The sequence below is a fragment of the Neoarius graeffei genome, chromosome 11 (genome assembly GCF_027579695.1).
Source record: "Neoarius graeffei isolate fNeoGra1 chromosome 11, fNeoGra1.pri, whole genome shotgun sequence".
Taxonomy (NCBI): domain Eukaryota; kingdom Metazoa; phylum Chordata; class Actinopteri; order Siluriformes; family Ariidae; genus Neoarius; species Neoarius graeffei.
In genome coordinates, this window is record NC_083579.1 from 65,924,467 (window position 1) to 65,943,361 (window position 18,895).

Genomic DNA, 18,895 nt, shown 5'->3' on the forward strand with positions numbered 1-18,895 from the left:
TGTAAACGAAGTAAGTGCCGGCGAATTGAAAAGTGAAAGTGTTACTGAAGTAGTAAAACCAGGTACACGAGGACAGTTAAAACTGACTGATGTTATCAACAGACCAAAACGGAATAGGAATATTTATGCACAATGATTTATTTTACCTGTTATCAATTAGAGTTTAGAGCCAAAGTTACAGAACAGATTTACATGTTGCTGAGTTACTACTGTTCCTTGTACTAGTGTACTGACAGTACTGAATGAACTGTTATGAATATGCATAAATATTAAATAACTCTCTTTGAAGAAGAAGGTGTTTGTGAGTGAGAGTGGCTGATACTCATTGCGCTGTGCTCAAGGAATTCATCAATTCAAGTTGCCAAAATATCCTTATCTCATCTCATTATCTCTAGCTGCTTTATCCTTCTACAGGGTCGCAGGCAAGCTGGAGCCTATCCCAGCTGACTACAGGCGAAAGGCGGGGTACACCCTGGACAAGTCGCCAGGTCATCACAGGGCTGACACATAGACACAGACAACCATTCACACTCACATTCACACCTACGGTCAATTTAGAGTCACCAGTTAACCTAACCTGCATGTCTTTGGACTGTGGGGGAAACCGGAGCACCCGGAGGAAACCCACGCGGACACGGGGAGAACATGCAAACTCCACACAGAAAGGCCCTCGCCGGCCCCGGGGCTCGAACCCAGGACCTTCTTGCTGTGAGGCGACAGCGCTAACCACTACACCACCGTGCCGCCAAAATATCCTTATTTTAACTTATTTTATTTTAAGCGTTTTACACTTACATATCCTGTTCCCTAGTCAGCATTTGGAAAGTTTTCATCCTTCCAGACAAATTTCAATCAGATTTTGTTAATTAAAGTTTAAAATCTGAGGTTTGTTTTTCCTTTATATTTAGTTGCAGAATCGAATCGAATCGAAGGGTCTGAATCGTGAATTGAATCGAATCGGTGTGTTAGTGAATCGTTGCAGCCCTAGTTAGAGGCGGGGCTACACATGTAGCCACGCCCAAAGGGTTATAGTTATAGTTTGGGACAAGGCTACATATTTCCTGACTCGTTCTCTGGGCTGCAGCCAGGACCTTCTCATCATATGCACTGGTTTGTTTTCTTATGGAAAATGGTCACGTAATAGTTGTGTGACGAATCAGGGAAGGACATGTTGTGAGTGATAAAACCCAATTAGGCTGCGAACCTGGGTGTCTGCGTCATTGTTTCTAAAAGTCTCAATTTCTATCTGTCCAAACTACAAACGCATCTCAGGAGGAGTTTTCAAACTAAAATGGTGCCAGCAGCATTTCCAAAAGTCTCCATTTTAGGGGCTTGAAAACTCCAGACTAATATGGACGCCAACCGTAAACGTAGAAAAAAAAAAAGTAATGCGTTTTAAAACTAAAATGTATTCATGTCAACCAGCCTAGGAAAATCATAAATATATTTCACCAAAACAACATGAACAATTTTTTCTAAGTTTGTTTTAATGTTTTTATCTGGCCTACTTGATTTTCCTGCAAAATAAAAGTTGTCTCATAGCGGCAAAGACACCCATAAAATCGTAAATATGACAGGTGGCGCCACCATCTTGACAACTTTTATGCACATCCAGTTGGGGAACATTGTATAGGAGTTTGATCAAAATCTGATCAATCCTGTAGGAGGAGTAGCGATTTTTGTAAATCGTGGACGGACGACGACGGAAGGACGACAGACGATGCGCGAACGCATAAGGTCATCCAGCCTGGCCTATAGCCAGATGAGCTTTTATTAAAAAAAAAAAATCCTGTCGTAAGAACAGTCAATCTGTTTTAATATGCCTCAAACCTTGCTGGTGACCTTAAGTGTGATTTCCTCACACAGTGTCAGGTTGTTGGATAGCTATTGCCATTGGATTAGTCTAATCAACTCTGTAATCACATACCATCTGTCAAAATGTCTGTGATGCTCCTTAAATTAGATTTTCTCTCTTTTCACTTTTAGGCGTAATCAGACTTTAAAATGCTAAAACTTTACTTGTTTGAGGTTGAGATACATGCCAAAGAGATACAAAGTTCAGTTCAGGAAAACTTGCAGTATTCAGAACCATATCTATCCGGAAACATGAAGGGTTTTCCCAGGCCGTCACACAAATATAATGTTATTCTGAACTATATCCACACCAAGACCATCTCTCCCAGTTTTCTCTCCTTCAGGATTTTTTTTTTTTTTGTGTGTGCGCATGATTATGTGAAGGATTCGTAATCTCCAAAGAGGTCTGTTCAAATCGGACTTGTGTCAGTAAACACATAACCTACCACAGTTTTATCTGGCATGTATGTTTGCACATTAATCATTCATGTCAACAAACTGGCTTTATTTTACGTATGGCCAGCTGTGGATATCATTCTCCATAAAAACAAACCATTTCCACCACTGGCGCCAATAGAGCAGAGCTTATTGGAACAGAGCAGGAGAGACATGGATAGAGCAGAAGGTCACTTGCGCTGTGCAATCCCATTACCTACTTTCCAATTTCAGTGTGAATTCTAAATTAAGCCTAGGTCACAACCGGACGTACGATTTTTTGGCCGTGCGATTTTTGGTGTTTCCCAAATCGCTGTTTTTTTTGTTCGTGGAGAAAGACGTACGTTGGCCGCAAGTTTGTCTTGCAACCTGAAAAAAACGTAAGCGCCCGTAGAGTTTGTTTGACATGACAAAGAACCTCTGCGGCCGGTCTACGGCTCGAAAATCATCACGTCACACGCGCGCCCTCCGTGCGTTTCTTGCGTTTTTTGCACGTAGACCGGCCGTAGGAGCACGTACGGCCGGTTGTGACCGAGGCTTTACATACAGTACAGTATGCTACTGTTCAAGCTTGGTGTTCTTGAGGTTAAGCACTCTTACTCTTTTTCGACCAACAGGGAATGGGTTCTTGAACCGGTTCCGTTCAGGATACTTTGAACCTTGGTGCCAGCAAGCAAACCGACCCACGTTTTCACCAGTTTTGAGTGGAAACATTGTAATCAAGGATGCGTTATGAACGGAGGGTGTTATACAATTCATAACGGGAGTAGTACCAAGATGGTGGCGTGCACTGATTACCTGTGAGCTTTTGTTCAGTTATTGCAGATATTTGTTTTCGGTCCATTTTTTTTCTGAAGATGTATTCTTTTCCATTGCGTTCTACACTGCTGTGCTCTCCAAACTAATGACACGCCCACTGGGCAACATGGTAGTGTAATGGTTAGCACTGTCTATTCACAGCAAAAAGGTTCTGGGTTTGAGCCCAGTGGCTGATGGGGGCCGTTCTGTGTTGAGTTTGCATGTTCTCCCCGTGGGTTTCCTCCGGGTGCTCTGGTTTCCCCCACAGTCCAAAGACATGCAGTTAGGTTAACATGGGGCAGCCATGAAGGTTGGGCTGAAGTGCCCTTGAGCAAGGCACCTAACCTCCAACTGCTCCCCAGGTGCTGTAGCATAGCTGCCCACTGCTCTGGGTATGTTTGGGTGCGCTCATTGCTCACTTGTGTGTGCTCACTGCTTCAGATGGGTTAAAATCAGAGGAGGAATTTCACTGTGTGGTTAGGTCTGTGCTTGAGTGTACATATGACAAATAAAGGCTTCTTCTTCTGATGTCATCACAGTTTGCGCTGGACAAACCAGCTATATTTTGGTTCCAGCTGGGAACCAATTTTTCAGGTTCTGAACCCATTTATTTTTGGTCGAAAGGCTCTGAACGGTTCAAAATTTGGAACGGAACCCTGTTGGTCGAAAAGGGGTATCTGTGTAGTTTTTCCACACAGTCTTGGTTTACTGATATGTGTGTGTGCTGGTGGATGCGTATGTCTATTAAGGTGTTTATTCAGTTTAGCTAATTTCAAAATGGCTTATTAGTAACAAGTCAAGGTGACTAGACAAATTTAAGTCTAGCTGATCAACAGGACTCGTCGGATGAACGATGAAATGTCTTGAAGTTTAAAAATGCAGTCATACGGTATACCAGTGGACACTGGCAAGCTGCTACCAGTCCAGCCTGAGATCTCTGTGTGTGGTCCTCGTCCTCCATTATGTGCTGAGCCAACAGGAGAGGTGAAGGAGAGTGCAGTCCGGCAGTTCCAGCACAGGAACCAGCATCAGCGCCGGCCTTTTCGCACCCAGTCTGCTCTCGAAGCAACCCTGCAGCCCTGAGACACACACACACACACCACAAAGATCCAGCATGTCAAGCCAAAGCCAGAACGCTCTTATTCAAATTCCACTCACCTCTGGGGCAGGCCTGGTCAAACAACAGCTTGTCACCTCAAGTGGCAGGCTACATTTAACCCTTCGACTGAGGAGCCCATAACAGACCAAGAATTATCCTCAGATTCTCACAGACTGTAACTAATCTCCACACCGACAATGTCCTCCATCTAGTTCTCTTCTCAGATAAGTGGTGGAACTTCTTCAAGATTACAGCACCTTTTCTACTGACTTCTGTTTTTTTTAATGCAGTGGTGACATGTCCATAGGGAAAGGTAGGACAGAGTCCCACTATATACTCTATACTTTATCAGCTGTTAATGTTAACCTTCGTAAAGTCCTCATTCACAACTCCATACATCATAAATTCAGTTGAAATACTAAATACCTCCTTTGACTGATTTAAAAAAAAAATGCTGCTTTTGGAAGGAAAAAAAGCTGATGTTCTATTGATTTTGCTTGCCTTTCTGTGCATTCATAGGACAACGTACACACTGCCCTATTTAGCTCCATAGTTATTATTGCACCTTAAAAGTGCAAACTGCAAAACATGCAAATAGAAGCTTATTGTAACAGAAATGACGCTGTCAGGAGGACAGGACAGTTAAGAAAACCAACATGTGCTGAGATCTTGTTTAATAGCAAATAGTTTAAATTAAAATTTGATAAATTATTATTTCAAACGGCGGCACGGTGGTGCAGTGGTTAGCGCTGTCGCCTCACAGCAAGAAGGTCCGGGTTCGAGCCCCGTGGCCGGCGAGGGCCTTTCTGTGCGGAGTTTGCATGTTCTCCCCGTGTCCGCGTGGGTTTCCTCCGGGTGCTCCGGTTTCCCCCACAGTCCAAAGACATGTAGGTTAGGTTAACTGGTGGCTCTAAATTGACCGTAGGTGTGAATGTGAGTGTGAATGGTTGTCTGTGTCTATGTGTCAGCCCTGTGATGACCTGGCGACTTGTCCAGGGTGTACCCTGCCTTTCGCCTGTAGTCAGCTGGGATAGGCTCCAGCTTGCCTGCGACCCTGTTGAACAGGATAAAGCGGCTAGAGATGATGAGATGAGATTATTTCAAACAAAGGTAAAAGTTCGTGTTAGACAGTGTGTCTATGACATACAGAATCATTTCTATTGTTCGGCATATCAGGTGAAAATTCAAATTCAATCCAAATTGCTTGAAGCTGCACTCACTGAATTCAGAATAGAAGATGGAGAACAACATAATTTTTACAGAATTAAAATAGGTTGATCCGTTCTTAAGATATTACAAATCAAAGCTTCAAAAAACAGCTTAATTTTTAGAAAACAGACATAATATTCTTTATTTTTTTCGCGGTCCAGTTTCCATCAAATCCTGCGTTCTGATTGGCTGGCGAGCGGGTCCATATCCTACGGTACGGACCCCGGTTACGGACCTCTGGCGACTCGCTCATTCACAACAACAACAAACATAGTAGCATTTTTTGTCAACATTTATTTTCGCATTTCTCAGGAGAATAGCATTAATTTTACAGCATGGATAGCGATAACGACAGTCTTCACAGTGAAAGCGAGTTTTACTACCCTGAGCAAGACGAAATAAAAGCAAACGTTTCAGGAGAAAGCAGAAAACCTGTAACTGTTGCTAATGACGAGCAAAAACATGGCTGAATCCTGAATGACTCAATTTTGTATAAATAGGGGACTACATAGGCGGCAAAATATAGTAATTTTTCCTGCCATGGAAGTGCACTTGTATACTGAGGAGGAAGCCATTTGCATTACAGCCGTGAATGAGGATTCAAAATCGCGGCTCGGCTCGGTTTTCCCTTTCGGGCGCTCTCGTTTTCTGTTAGAATTTGGTAAAGAAAAAAATAAATATATTATTTACCAGCTTAAGGTCGGTCCATATGGTGAAATACCGTGACCTCGGCCTTGAATACTGACCTCGGCCCAGAGGGCCTCGCTCAGTACTTTCAAGACCTCGGTCACAGTATTTCACAATACGGACCTCCCAGCTGGTAAATAACATATATATGTATTCGGATGGCGGCACGGTGGTGTAGTGGTTAGCGCTGTCGCCTCACAGCAAGAAGGTCCTGGGTTCGAGCCCCGGGGCTGGCGAGGGCCTTTCTGTGCGGAGTTTGCATGTTCTCCCCGTGTCCGCGTGGGTTTCCTCCGGGTGCTCCGGTTTCCCCCACAGTCCAAAGACATGCAGGTTAGGTTAACTGGTGACTCTAAATTGACCGTAGGTGTGAGTGTGAATGGTTGTCTGTGTCTATGTGTCAGCCCTGTGATGACCTGGCGACTTGTCCAGGGTGTACCCCGCCTTTCGCCCATAGTCAGCTGGGATAGGCTCCAGCTTGCCTGCGACCCTGTAGAAGGATAAAGCGGCTAGAGATAATGAGATGAGATGTATTCGGATCACATGGTCCAAAACGGGCCTCATTAACCAACGAGATCAAATGTTTTTTTCTTCATAACTTTTCTCTTTTTCAAGATATTTACATGGAAATTGGCAGGCACATAGCTGGTTGTATACTGAATACAAAGTTTGAAAAATGAGTAAAAACAAATTATGCAAACTAGTATTTAATTAGTATTAATTATGCTAATTACAGTGGTGCTTGAAAGTTTGTGAACCCTTTAGAATTTTCTATATTTCTGCATAAATGTGACCTAAAACATCATCAGATTTTCACACAAGTCCTAAAAGTAGATAAAGAGAACCCAGTTAAACAAATGAGACAAAAATATTATACTTGCTCATTTATTTATTGAGGAAAATGATCCAATATTACATATCTGTGTGTGGCAAAAGTATGTGAACCTTTGCTTTCAGTATCTGGTGTGACCCCCTTGTGCAGCAATAACTGCAACTAAACGTTTCCGGTAACTGTTGATCAGTCCTGCACACCAGCTTGGAGGAATTTTAGCCTGTTCCATTTAGCGTTTCTGACTTCTGTTTTTTTTAAATCTCATTTCGACCAGTAAGATCTCAATATTTTTCACCAAAAAAACTACAGTTATACTCTAAAATAGTTATTTATTTACATGAATGAGTTTGATTTGAAAAAAAAAAAAAGTAGGTAAAGCTATGAAAACTCACTTCAAAGTCTCGTGAATCATAACATCAAAACTAGCAGACGGAAAATTTTGCTGAATACTTCATCAGAAACAATGAGAGCGAGAGAACATCCCTATAAAAGTTATCTGACTGATATTTACGAGTAATCCAGTCAGAAACCGATCAGAAGAGAGAGAAAGCCTGAGCGATTTCCCGTGACTCAGAAAGCACCGGCAGTTTCCCGACGTCCTGCGAGCAGAGAGTGAACTCCGTTGTACCAACTTCAACCTGCCGTTCCTCCCAAAGTACTGAACAGATCTTAATGAGATAAATTTCACTGGAAACAGAGATAAGCTTTTTAATAATAGTATTCACAATAGAAAATATTCAAGAGTTAACTTAGATGAGCGTCTGCGTGCACAATTTTCACAGCACAGTCAGAGAGCGTCTGATACGCCTAATATTGTAAGATATATTGCAATGATTGGGATTATGGAGTGGATAATGACTGTATATCAGAAATGTGTGTACACCACAATGACACTATTTCCCAATACAAAGTCTGTAAAAAGAAGGCAAATGTGTGTCTTTTTTCCAAATTCCTGTATTTTCTGGAACAGTCTCACGGTACTTTGTGTGGTTTTTGAGATGTAACTGGGCTGGAAATTTTGAGGAAACGTGGCAACCCTGGTTAATGATGTGACAACGGTGATGTGAACACATCTGCTGTATCGAACCCAGCTGCACAAACGTACATATAAAACTGAGCTGTTGGACTGTGTGCTGGATGGCTACAAGTTGTCAGCTCTCAACTACCTATTACGCAGTTACTCTAAAAATTAATTCGATCGTAGCTGATAGTTTCTCAAGTGCGATCGCCTCTTGATTTTGTTTACAGCTGTGTTGTTATTAATGTCCCACCAAAATCTATGACCTCAACGACTGAAAGCCCTCATTCATCTATCACCATCATCCCCTGGGTATTTACAACTCCAGTCTGATTACAAAATTACAAAAAGTGACCGCATAGCATGAAGCGACAAGAAGGCAATGCATATTTATGAAGTATACTTAAGTTAAATAGCTGAATGACACCATAATGTGAATAATGACCAAGACAATCAGAGGTCCTGTGACAAATGGGGAATAATGAAAGGAAAATTGGAACAGAAAGGTGAAAGCTCTTTTCAACACCACTTGATAAGCATTCTGCTCTTTCATTAAGAACAAAAGCAGTGTGTCAAGCAAAGACTCAAAGAGCCCACACTGGGCAATTAACTCATATGCACTGTGATTAAAAACAATACAAGCGATCAGGGGAATTTTTTTTTTTTCTATGTTCGAGCAGAAAAAGTACTTTCTTATCGAAGCATGTGGTACGCTCTGGGAGGTTGATTCTTTGTGAGAGCAACAGTAGATTGTACCAGGAACCAGGGACATCACATACCAACTAATATCCGCAAAAGGGTTGTTTTTGTGCCCTTTTTACCTTCGCAAACTTTGTCATCTTTGTTCTGTTTGTTTGTTTGTTTGCAACGTAATTCAAAAAGTAGTGAACAGATTTTGATGAAATTTTGAGGAAATGCGGACCATGTACGAAGGAACAAGAGATTAGATTTTGATGTAGATCTGGATAAGTACGTGGATCCAGGGTATTCAAATATGCGGCTTGGCGACGGTCTGCACTCTACCGAGTGCCCTTCTAGTTTTAAACCATTTAGGCTACATCCACACGACAACGGCAACGAGATTTTTTTTTTTTAAATATCGCGTCCACATGGGCAACGGATCAGTAAAATATCAGGTTCACATGGCAACGCAACGCTTGCTGAAAACGATGCAATACACATGCCACACCACTACGTGCGCTGTAAGACGGTCCCATCGGAGACACCAGAACAATAGAAGTAGACGCATGCGCATAACTGTGCATGCGCACAGTGACTGTCACTGTCACACGCACACACTTTCCCACTCCCTATCCTATGGATATAGTCCCTTTAAATCACGTGCTCGTTGTTTGAATGGAGACGCGGAAAGAGGAATGAACGGGGGTAGATGGAAGCCGGTACGCCAACATTCTGATATCCTCCAGAATTCTTTAATGGTCCGGAATAAACATCTGAAGAGGTGAGATCGCTCCTTTTTTTTTCCCTATTTTTGCTGGCGGGATTGACTCTGCCCTAAGGGCTATTCTCTCTCTCTCTCTCTCTCTTACTTTGCACCATTACACAATAAATATTCACAGTGAAAATATTTTGTAAGTGCATTTCATTAACCAAGTTATAGGATTTGTTGACAACTCGCATCGAGTTCGTTACACTTCTACCCGGCGTGAAGCACTGACAGTCATGTGGTTGTGACGTCATCGTAAACAAATCCGTTCTACTCATCCAGACGACTTCGCAACGGCGCCGTTGCCAGATTTTTCCACTCTGGAACCCGTTCTCAAAAGATTTCGTTTTGGGGCACCCAAAACGCCGGTGCCATGTGGACGCCAGGCCGAAACGATAAACAATTTTATCAGATTCACCTGAATCCGTTGCCGTGTGGACAGGGCCTTAGTGGAACAGATAACGCAATGTGAAGCAACTTTAAAAAACAACAACAACAACAACAAAAAAACACTTTTACTTGTATCATTTGGCATAAATACACGAGTTCATTCTGTTCAATGCACTGGAATCCCAGTCGTCTCCTTTAGCCCTTAATTACCCTCTCCAGAGCCATTACACGCATCATCACAGCCACCACATTAGCAGAGGAATAGCAGCCTAAGGCTGTCGTGTGGGACAAAAAAAAAAGAAAGAACCCCCCCACACACAATTTTTAAAAATCCCCTACACAATTCTCTTAAATCACTGCATGCTGTTTTTTTTTATACCAATAAACGCAACCTCAATAACAGCAGTGAAACACAATATTATATTTTAAAAATGCAACACTGATCTTCAATAAAAATTTAAAAACACAGATGGCACGGAAAGACGCTGAGAGTCTTTTTCTGTGAAAATGCCAGCTCTGGTGGGCCTAAAGGGCTTCTAGTGGGGTTTAGCTGTGCTACAGTGCACCTCAAACTGTTTCAAATTAAGTGGTAAATGGCTGTGCAATTAGCAAGCGTCGGCTCATGAAAATTGTTTAGGCTGAAGAGAGTGATCATTGTGGCTGGAAGGCCAAGCGAGCAGCAGCTAAGCTGTACTTATGAAGTGAGAGCTGGAGCAAAGTTAAAGCATGTACTTAAAGGAGATACGCAGAACCTTTATTTTTAAATAAATTTCTGAGCGGATAGTATATCCATCCTTGACTCTTGTATGCTGCATAAATGGGAATAAAAAATATATATTTGAGAGATAAAATTGACCGCAAAGTTGGCATTCGAGCCGCCCCTCTGAGCCAGCCAGCCCTGAGCGCGTGACGTCACTGCAGGAACCGGTTTTAAGGCCGAGGCCTTTTACAGCTACAGACCAAAGTCATATAAATAAAAATTTATGGTGAAAGTAAGAAATGCCGTTACCGACTTGCTCAACTAAGACTGATTTGACTTCACTGATTGTGGGTTGACTCTCATTAAAACAGGATGGGTGTTATAACTTACGCAACATACATGTACATGCATGCATTTTCACTGATAAAACGTAAAAGGCTAATTAAATAATCAGATGAACTGAGACAATCACATTCTGAAGCAAATTAAATAATCTTATACCGGTAACTTAAACACACAATACAAGTTACATGTATTAATCTAAACGCAGGTAAACAACAAGTGTTGTTGCTTTTGTTGTTTTGTATCCAAATGAGAGTCGGAGCTTACCCGTCTGTGTTCTTACTTCTTGAAGGCCGATCTTGTGGCCGATTGTTTTGAAACAATCTGACTTTCAGTTGTTCGTTCAGTTCTCCGTTCATTCGCTTCTCCCATGTAAGGGTGAGATATTGCTGCTGAGGCAAGTGGAGAAATCAGACAGCTGGTCCACTCATTCTCCATTTTCTCCATACTGAGTACTCCGCCATTACTGCTCGGCTCAGGCAATTACTAAAACCCAGGACGGGACAGGACGTCACCGGTTTTAGCAACAACCGCCGAGAGGTCACTGCCCGAGCGATAATATGTCACGTCCCGTTCAGTCTTGGGTTTTACCAACAACCCTCAGCTCACACTCCAGGAGAATTGGTGCAACTGAACTTACTTTCCTTTTAAAAAAAATAATAATAAAATAAATACTTTCCTTTTTTTGTAGTTTTCTTTTCCTTTAATTGTTGGTACTGCACCCTCTTTCAATATGGGCTTATAGCCAACGCTCCTCAACAGATCAGAGGTCTTGTACGAGTCTTCAGTAAAATGTGCAGAGCAGAGGAGAGACCACTTCATAGGCGCCCAATGTGCCCGTGAACTTCTCGCAAAACGCGTCCAAATCTTTGCAGTTTGAACATTCTAGGGCCGTGAATGCAACATAAATCCACCTTCTGTCGTGTTGCTGCACCCGCCAGCAACACATCTATGTGGCATGGCGATAAATTAGCTCAAAATGGAGGATCGGAGTTGCAGTCAGCTCTGTGTTTTAGTATAGCGGAAACGGCGATGAGACCGATAGACTTCCTGTTGTGATGTCACAGATGTCAAGGTCATTCATTCAGACCTCTACCTATATGAATCACTTTAATCGTAAAAATTACTATATTAGATATATTGTTAACGCTTAAAACTATTCCTGTGCCATTCTTGAGGTCTCAAGGCATTCATAAACAAAAAGTGAGGCCATGGATCTGCGTATATGCTTTAACAGAGTAGAAGGCTTTACAGTAATGTGAAAAGTCTTAGGCACCACTTTTTGGTACAAATGTCTCATCTCATCTCATTATCTCTAGCCGCTTTATCCTGTTCTACAGGGTCGCAGGCAAGCTGGAGCCTATCCCAGCTGACTACGGGCGAAAGGCGGGGTACACCCTGGACAAGTCGCCAGGTCATCACAGGGCTGACACATAGACACAGACAACCATTCACACTCACATTCACACCTACGGTCAATTTAGAGTCACCAGTTAACCTAACCTGCATGTCTTTGGACTGTGGGGGAAACCGGAGCACCCGGAGGAAACCCACGTGGACACGGGGAGAACATGCAAACTCCGCACAGAAAGGCCCTCGCCGGCCACGGGGCTCGAACCCGGACCTTCTTGCTGTGAGGCGACAGCGCTAACCACTACACCACCGTGCCGCCCCTATATGGAGTTATGTCGTAAACAAAAAAGTGCTTAAAAATGAAATAATTTTCATGTTTTGGATTCTTCAACATAGCCAGCATTTACCTTGATGACGCTTTGAACACTAGTGGCATTATCTTAAAGGAGAACTGAAATAATTTTTAAACTTGCTTTATTTCTTAATTAACGTGTTATTCAATTACGTTTTCGGTTTTACTAACTTTATATCGTGACTCGTATTGCCAACTAATTGCAATTAAATATACTTACCGGCCTATTCGGTTTCTAGCCGTGTTGAATTGAGTTTGTTTGGTCCACGGCAGGCGTCGCTTATCTGCGCGATCTTCATGAGACTTGTGCGAGACTTCGAAACGTGAAGTGTCAGCCAGGTGTCAGTGCCGCCATTTTGAAAACTGTTTTCCAAACAAAATATTGCACAAAAACGAGTTTAAATGACGATTACTGCCTACTTTTTTCAAACTTTCCTGATTGCCATCAAAACAAACAAAACTTCCAGCTTGATTACATCAGCATTCGAAAGAGGGCGCGCGCGTCTTTTGACAACGTTGGCAGACGTCGGTCACTTTGATTTCCGCTGTACGTTTTACTTCCGTCCTACGATGTCTCGCACAGGTCTCAACGAATCTCGTTTACGGCCTTCTCTTTGACATATGGACTGATATATTACAGAGCATATTTCAAACACTCATAACTTGCTATAGCAGCGACAAAATAGCGATCAAAAATGCATTCCGATATTTAATAAAATGAGAAATAGAATTCTGATAATAAAAATTTGTCTTCAGTTCTCCTTTAACCAGCTTCATGAGGTAGTCACCTGGAATGCTTTTCAATTAATAGATGCCTCGTCAAATGTTAATTAGTGCAATTTCTTGCCTTCTTAATGTGTTTGAGATCAAGCAGTAAATAGTAAATAATAAAAAATACAGTAAATAGCCCTATGGGCAGCACGGTGGTGTAGTGGTTAGCACTGTTGCCTCACAGCAAGAAGGTTCTGGGTTTGAACCCAGCGGCCGGCGAGGGCCTTTCTGTGTGGAGTTTGTATGTTCTCCCCGTGTCTGCGTGGGTTTCCTCCGGGTGCTCTGGTTTCCCCCACAGTCCAAAGACATGCGGTTAGGTTAATATGGGACGGACTTGGGCTGAGGTGCCCTTGAGCAAGGCACCGAACTCCCAACTGCTCCCCGGGTGCTGTTAGCATGGCTGCCCACTGCTCTGGGTATGTGTGTGTGTGTGCTCATTGCTCACGTGTGTGTGTGCATGTGTGTGTTCACTGCTTCAGATGGGTTAAATGCAGAGAGGAAATTTCACAAGTGTGTGATGAATAAAGTTGTGCTTTCTTTCTTTCTTTCTTTCTTTCTTTCTTTCTTTCTTTCTTTCTTTCTTTCTTTCACAACTGTAGTAATCCATATGATGTCAAGAACCGCTCAACTAAGGCTACATCCACACGACAACGGCAACGAGATGTTATTTAAAAATATATCGCTTCCAAATGGGCAACAATCAGTAAAATATCAGGTCCATATGGCAACGCAACGCTTGCTGAAAACGATGCAATACACATGCCACACCTCTAGGGGCGCTGTAAGACGGTCCCTTCGGAGACACCAGAACAATAGAAGAAGTAAGGACGCATGCGCATAAACTATTATGCGCGAGACTTCATATTAGCCACAAAGTCAGGAAAATCTGTTCGTAAAATTACATTATAATGACCAAATACAATGAAAAGTATTTTTCCAGTCTCACCTGTGAAAGGTAATCCCATGTGATCTCGTTTGGACGGCAAACCTGTTGGTACAGTTAAACGCAGCTAATCTTTATTCTCCGCTTTGACCTCTCCAATATGGCGGCGAGGATGACGTATGATTCTACGCGGAAGGCGGCGTCTTTAATGGTCCGGAATAAATTGAATAGTACACGTTGATGGATTAATTTGTTGTTTCTCACTTGTGAAAGGTAATCCCATGTGATCTCGTTTGGACAGTAAACCTGTTGGTACAGTTAAAGGCAGCACATGAATCTTTATTCTCCGCTTTGACCTCTCCAATATGGCGGCGAGGATGACGTATGATTCTACGCGGAAGGCGGCGTCTTTAATGGTCCGGAATAAATTGGATTAATTTGCTCCTCTACGCTCTTTTTGAGGAATGTATTGTCGGATTTAAATCAACATCTGAAGAGGTGAGATCGCTCCTTTTTTTCCCTATTTTTGCTGGCGGGATTGCACCATTACACAATAAATATTCACAGTGAAAATATTTTGTAAGCGCGTTTCATGAACCAAGTTATAGGATTTGTTGACAACTCGCATCGCAATGAGATGATCATTGGCACTACTGGTGTTAAGAATCAGACCATTTCATAAATGAATATTTTGCTGTAGAGCTGCAGTGTTTGTACAATTGCATGTTTTTGCTTCACTATTACTGTCACTATTCTGCTTCTTGCATTACTACTGTGAACTAACACTGAACATAATAATAATAATAATAATAATATCCAAGCTCGTGTTTCACTCTCACTAGTGCTCTGTAAGGCTTTTTCCTGGTGATATTCGTTACACTTCTACCCGGCGTGAAGCACTCACAGTCATGTGGTTGTGACGTCATCGTAAACAAATCCGTTCTACTCATCCAGACGACTTCACAACGGCAATGTTGCCAGATCTTTCCACTCTAGAACCCGTTCTCAAAAAGATTGCGTTTTGGGCACCCAAAACGCCGGTGCTGTGTGGACGCCAGGCCTAAACGATAAGCAATTGTATCGGAGTCACCTGAATCCATTGCCGTGTGGACAGGGCCTAAGTAAAGCGAAACAACATCCATCATTACTTTAAGACATGAAGTGTCTTTTAATAAAGAAAAAAAAAACAATGAATTAGAAGGTGTGTCCAAACTATGGACTGGTACTGTATGTCTACACCAATCACCATACACTTACGTCACTCATGGTTCCTCTTGTGCTGGGACAGTACCTACCCTGAAGTCGGAGCTTAAAAAAAAAAAAAAAGTCCCTCAAAACAGCATTGTAAGAACAATGATTGTCCTCTGTATCTGCAGTGTGGACACACAAAAAAGGGAACTTCCTCCAACAGTTCTTAGAACTATGAAAAAGTTCATCCAGTCCGAATGCGCCTAAAGTCTCCAGAAGAACTGTGGCCGGTTCTGCAAGATGTTCAGTAAAACATACCAGCTAACTTCCTTATAAAACTGTACAACTTGTACCCGAGACGATTTTTTTTTTTAAAGCAAAGGATTTTATGAAGGCATCTTTGGTCAGCATTTCTTTGCATGTGGCTAAGACTTTTGCACAGTACTTCATCAGAACTTCTTCTGAGAGCTGAATGACTGATGTCCATCAAACAAGAGCTGGGTAATCAACAGCAAGGCATGGCATGTATATGGGCGTATTTTATTGTTATTTATTGAATTAAAACTGAATGACCAACCTAATTTTAAAACGCAATACTAATACAGTATCATACCGATATGCTGCATATCGGCCAGCGTCTGATACTGTTCAGATTACGATGTCCTCACAGGCACTAGAACCAACTCTCTACAACATCTACAGTTTGTAAAAAGTGCTGCTACTTCAAATTTTTGGCTTACAAAGGCCATAAATAAATGATGGCAACGGTTACCTTTTAATTCTGAACCATTAATGAATTGTTAATGGCCATGAATAAGTAAAATTCTAAGTGGTGGTTATGTTTTGTTTCATACTTGTGCTTCATGTCACCACTGCCACATTGGACTCTGAACAGATGAGACACATCTGTTTTACGTTTGGCATGGAGAGGAAAAAAAAACACATGCTTCTTTGACCATTCTGTTTCTATGGTTTAACTTTTTTTTTTACGTCATTTCACTTTTTTAACCAATCAGACCAAAGAAAGTACAAAAAAATGTTGGGACGCTGTGTAAACTGTAAATAAAAACAGAATGTGATGGTTTGCAGATCATGGAAACCCTATATTTCATTGAAAACAGTACAAAGACAACACATGTTGAAACTGAGAATTTTTTTTATTTTTAAACATATGCCGGCTTTGAATTTAGTGCCAGCAACATGTTTCAAAAAAGTTGGGATGGGGCAACAAAAGTCTGGAAAAGTTGTGTAATGTAAAAAAAAAAATGTAATTAAGTTAACTGGCAACAGGTCAATAACATGATTGGGTATAAAAAGAGCATCCCGGAGAGGCGGAGTCTCTCAGAAGTAAAGATGGGGAGGGGTTCACTACTCTGTGAAAGACTGCGTGGGCAAACAGTGCAACAGTTTAAGAATAATGTTCCTCAATGTAAAACTGCAAAAAAATTTGTGGATCACATCATCTATGGTCCATAATATCATTACAAGATTCAGAGAATCTGGAGAAATCTCTGTATGCAAGAGACAAGGCTGAAAACTGACATTGGATGCCTGTGATCTTCAGGCCCTCAGGAGACACTGCATTAAAAGCAGACACGTGTCTGTAGTGGAAATCACTGTATGGGCTCAGGAACACTTCAGAAAACCATCGTCTGTGAAAACAGTTCATTACTGCATCCACAAATGCAAGTTAAAACCGGATATAAACAATACCCAGAAACACCGACACCTTCTCTGGGCCGAGCTCTTTTACGATGGACTGAGGCGAAGTGGAAAATTGTCCCGAGGTCTGACGAATCAAAAGTAGAAATTCTTTTTAGAAATCATGGACACCACGTCCTCCAGGCTAAAGAGGAGAGGGACCATCCGGCTTATCATCAGTGCACAGTTCAAAAGCCAGCGTCTGTGATGGTATGAGGGTGCATTAGTGCACATGACATGGGTAGCTTGCACATCTGTGAAGGCAACATTAATGCTGAATGATATATACAGGTTTTGGAGCAACATGCTGCCATCCAGCAACATGTTTTTCAAGGAAGGCCTTGCTTATTTCAGCAAGACAATCTCAAACGGCTTTCTGCACATATTAAAACTGCATGGCTCCATAGTAAAAGAGTTCGGGTGCTAAACTGGCCTGCCTGCAATCCAGACCTGTTTTCCACTGAAAACATTTGGCGCACTGAAAACATTACAAATGCAAACTATGACAAAGGAGACCCCGAAATGTTGAGCAACTGAAACTGCATATCAGGCAAGAATGGGACAACATTCCATCCATCCATTATCCATAACCGCTTATCCTGTGCAGGGTTGCAGGCAAGCTGGAGCCTATTCCAGCTGACTATGGGCGAGAGTCAGGGTACACCCTGGACAAGTCACCAGGTCATCACAGGGCTGACACATAGGTGGGGTTTACATTAGACCGTATCAGCGGATCATCAGATTAACGTTTTTAAAACGATTAGTGTGCACACAGCAACGCCAATACACGATTCGCCTGCACACAGCAACGCCAATACACGGATATGCTCGGCTCCGCAGGCATCCTGCGCTCCAAATCACTCCGCCCTGAACAGCGAGTGCCCTCTGGAGGGTGCGCACTCCAGCCCTGCGCAGCTCACAGAGCGCGCGAGTGGAGCGCACAAGCAGTGATTTGGGACTGAGCCGCTGTGTGTGTGATCCCAGCGCATGTCGGGCATGCGCGTCACTTACCACTTGCAAGTGGAAGGATGGCAAGCCTAAAGACAATCATAACTACACAATGGGCAGTATTTTCATACTTTTATACTCTTTAATGAAAGGTGATACAAGGCGGAAGTCCGCGCCGGTTTTCAGCAGTCGCGTCACATGACCAACGCCAGCGAATCAGGAAGGTGGATGTCACAGTGACGTTGTCTAATGACGACGCCAGCTAGAGCTCAGCACAGCGTATCCGCGTATTCTCAATGTTTACACAGCACCGGACCAGACATGATCTGGATTGAATACGTGGACCCTGGCGGATTCCCGTTTCCCGGCGTTTCCAGGCGTTTTAATGTAAACGGACAGTGCATCCGCGAAGAAAACGAGACAGATACGGTCTAATGTAAACTTGGCCATAGAGACAAACAACCATTCACACTCACACCTATGGTCAATTTAGAGCCACCAATTAGCCTAACCTGCATGTCTTTAGACTGTGGGGGAAACCGGAGCACCCGGAGGAAACCCACGCGGACATGGGGAGAACATGCAAACTCCACACAGAAAGGTCCCCGCCGGCCACGGGGCTCGAACCCAGAACCTTCTTGCTGTGAGGCGACAGTGCTAACCACTACACCACTGTGCTTCCCTGGGACAACATTTCGCTTTCAAAACTACAACAGTTGGTCTCCTCAATTCCCAACCAGTTACAGAGCGTTGTTAAAAGTTGAGGTGATGCAACACAGTGGTAAACACGCACCATCCCAACTTTTTCAGACGTACTGCTGGTATCATATTGAAAATCAGAATATATTTTTTCCAAAAAACAATAAAATTTCTCAGTTTCAACATTTGATA

General features: G+C 42.6%; 1 protein-coding gene across 3 annotated transcripts in view; it reads right to left on the bottom strand.

Moving 5' to 3' along the window:
* Positions 1 to 749: 749 nt before the first annotated feature.
* dph6 (diphthamine biosynthesis 6) overlaps positions 750 to 18,895 on the bottom strand; it is a 206,038-nt gene continuing 187,892 nt past the window's right edge. For all 3 annotated transcript variants that reach the window (XM_060934602.1, XM_060934603.1, XM_060934601.1), the window contains one exon: positions 750 to 4,166. In XM_060934602.1, the coding sequence (XP_060790585.1) occupies positions 4,048 to 4,166 (119 nt within the window). In that variant the 3' untranslated portion in view covers positions 750 to 4,047. The remainder of the gene's footprint in view (positions 4,167 to 18,895) is intronic.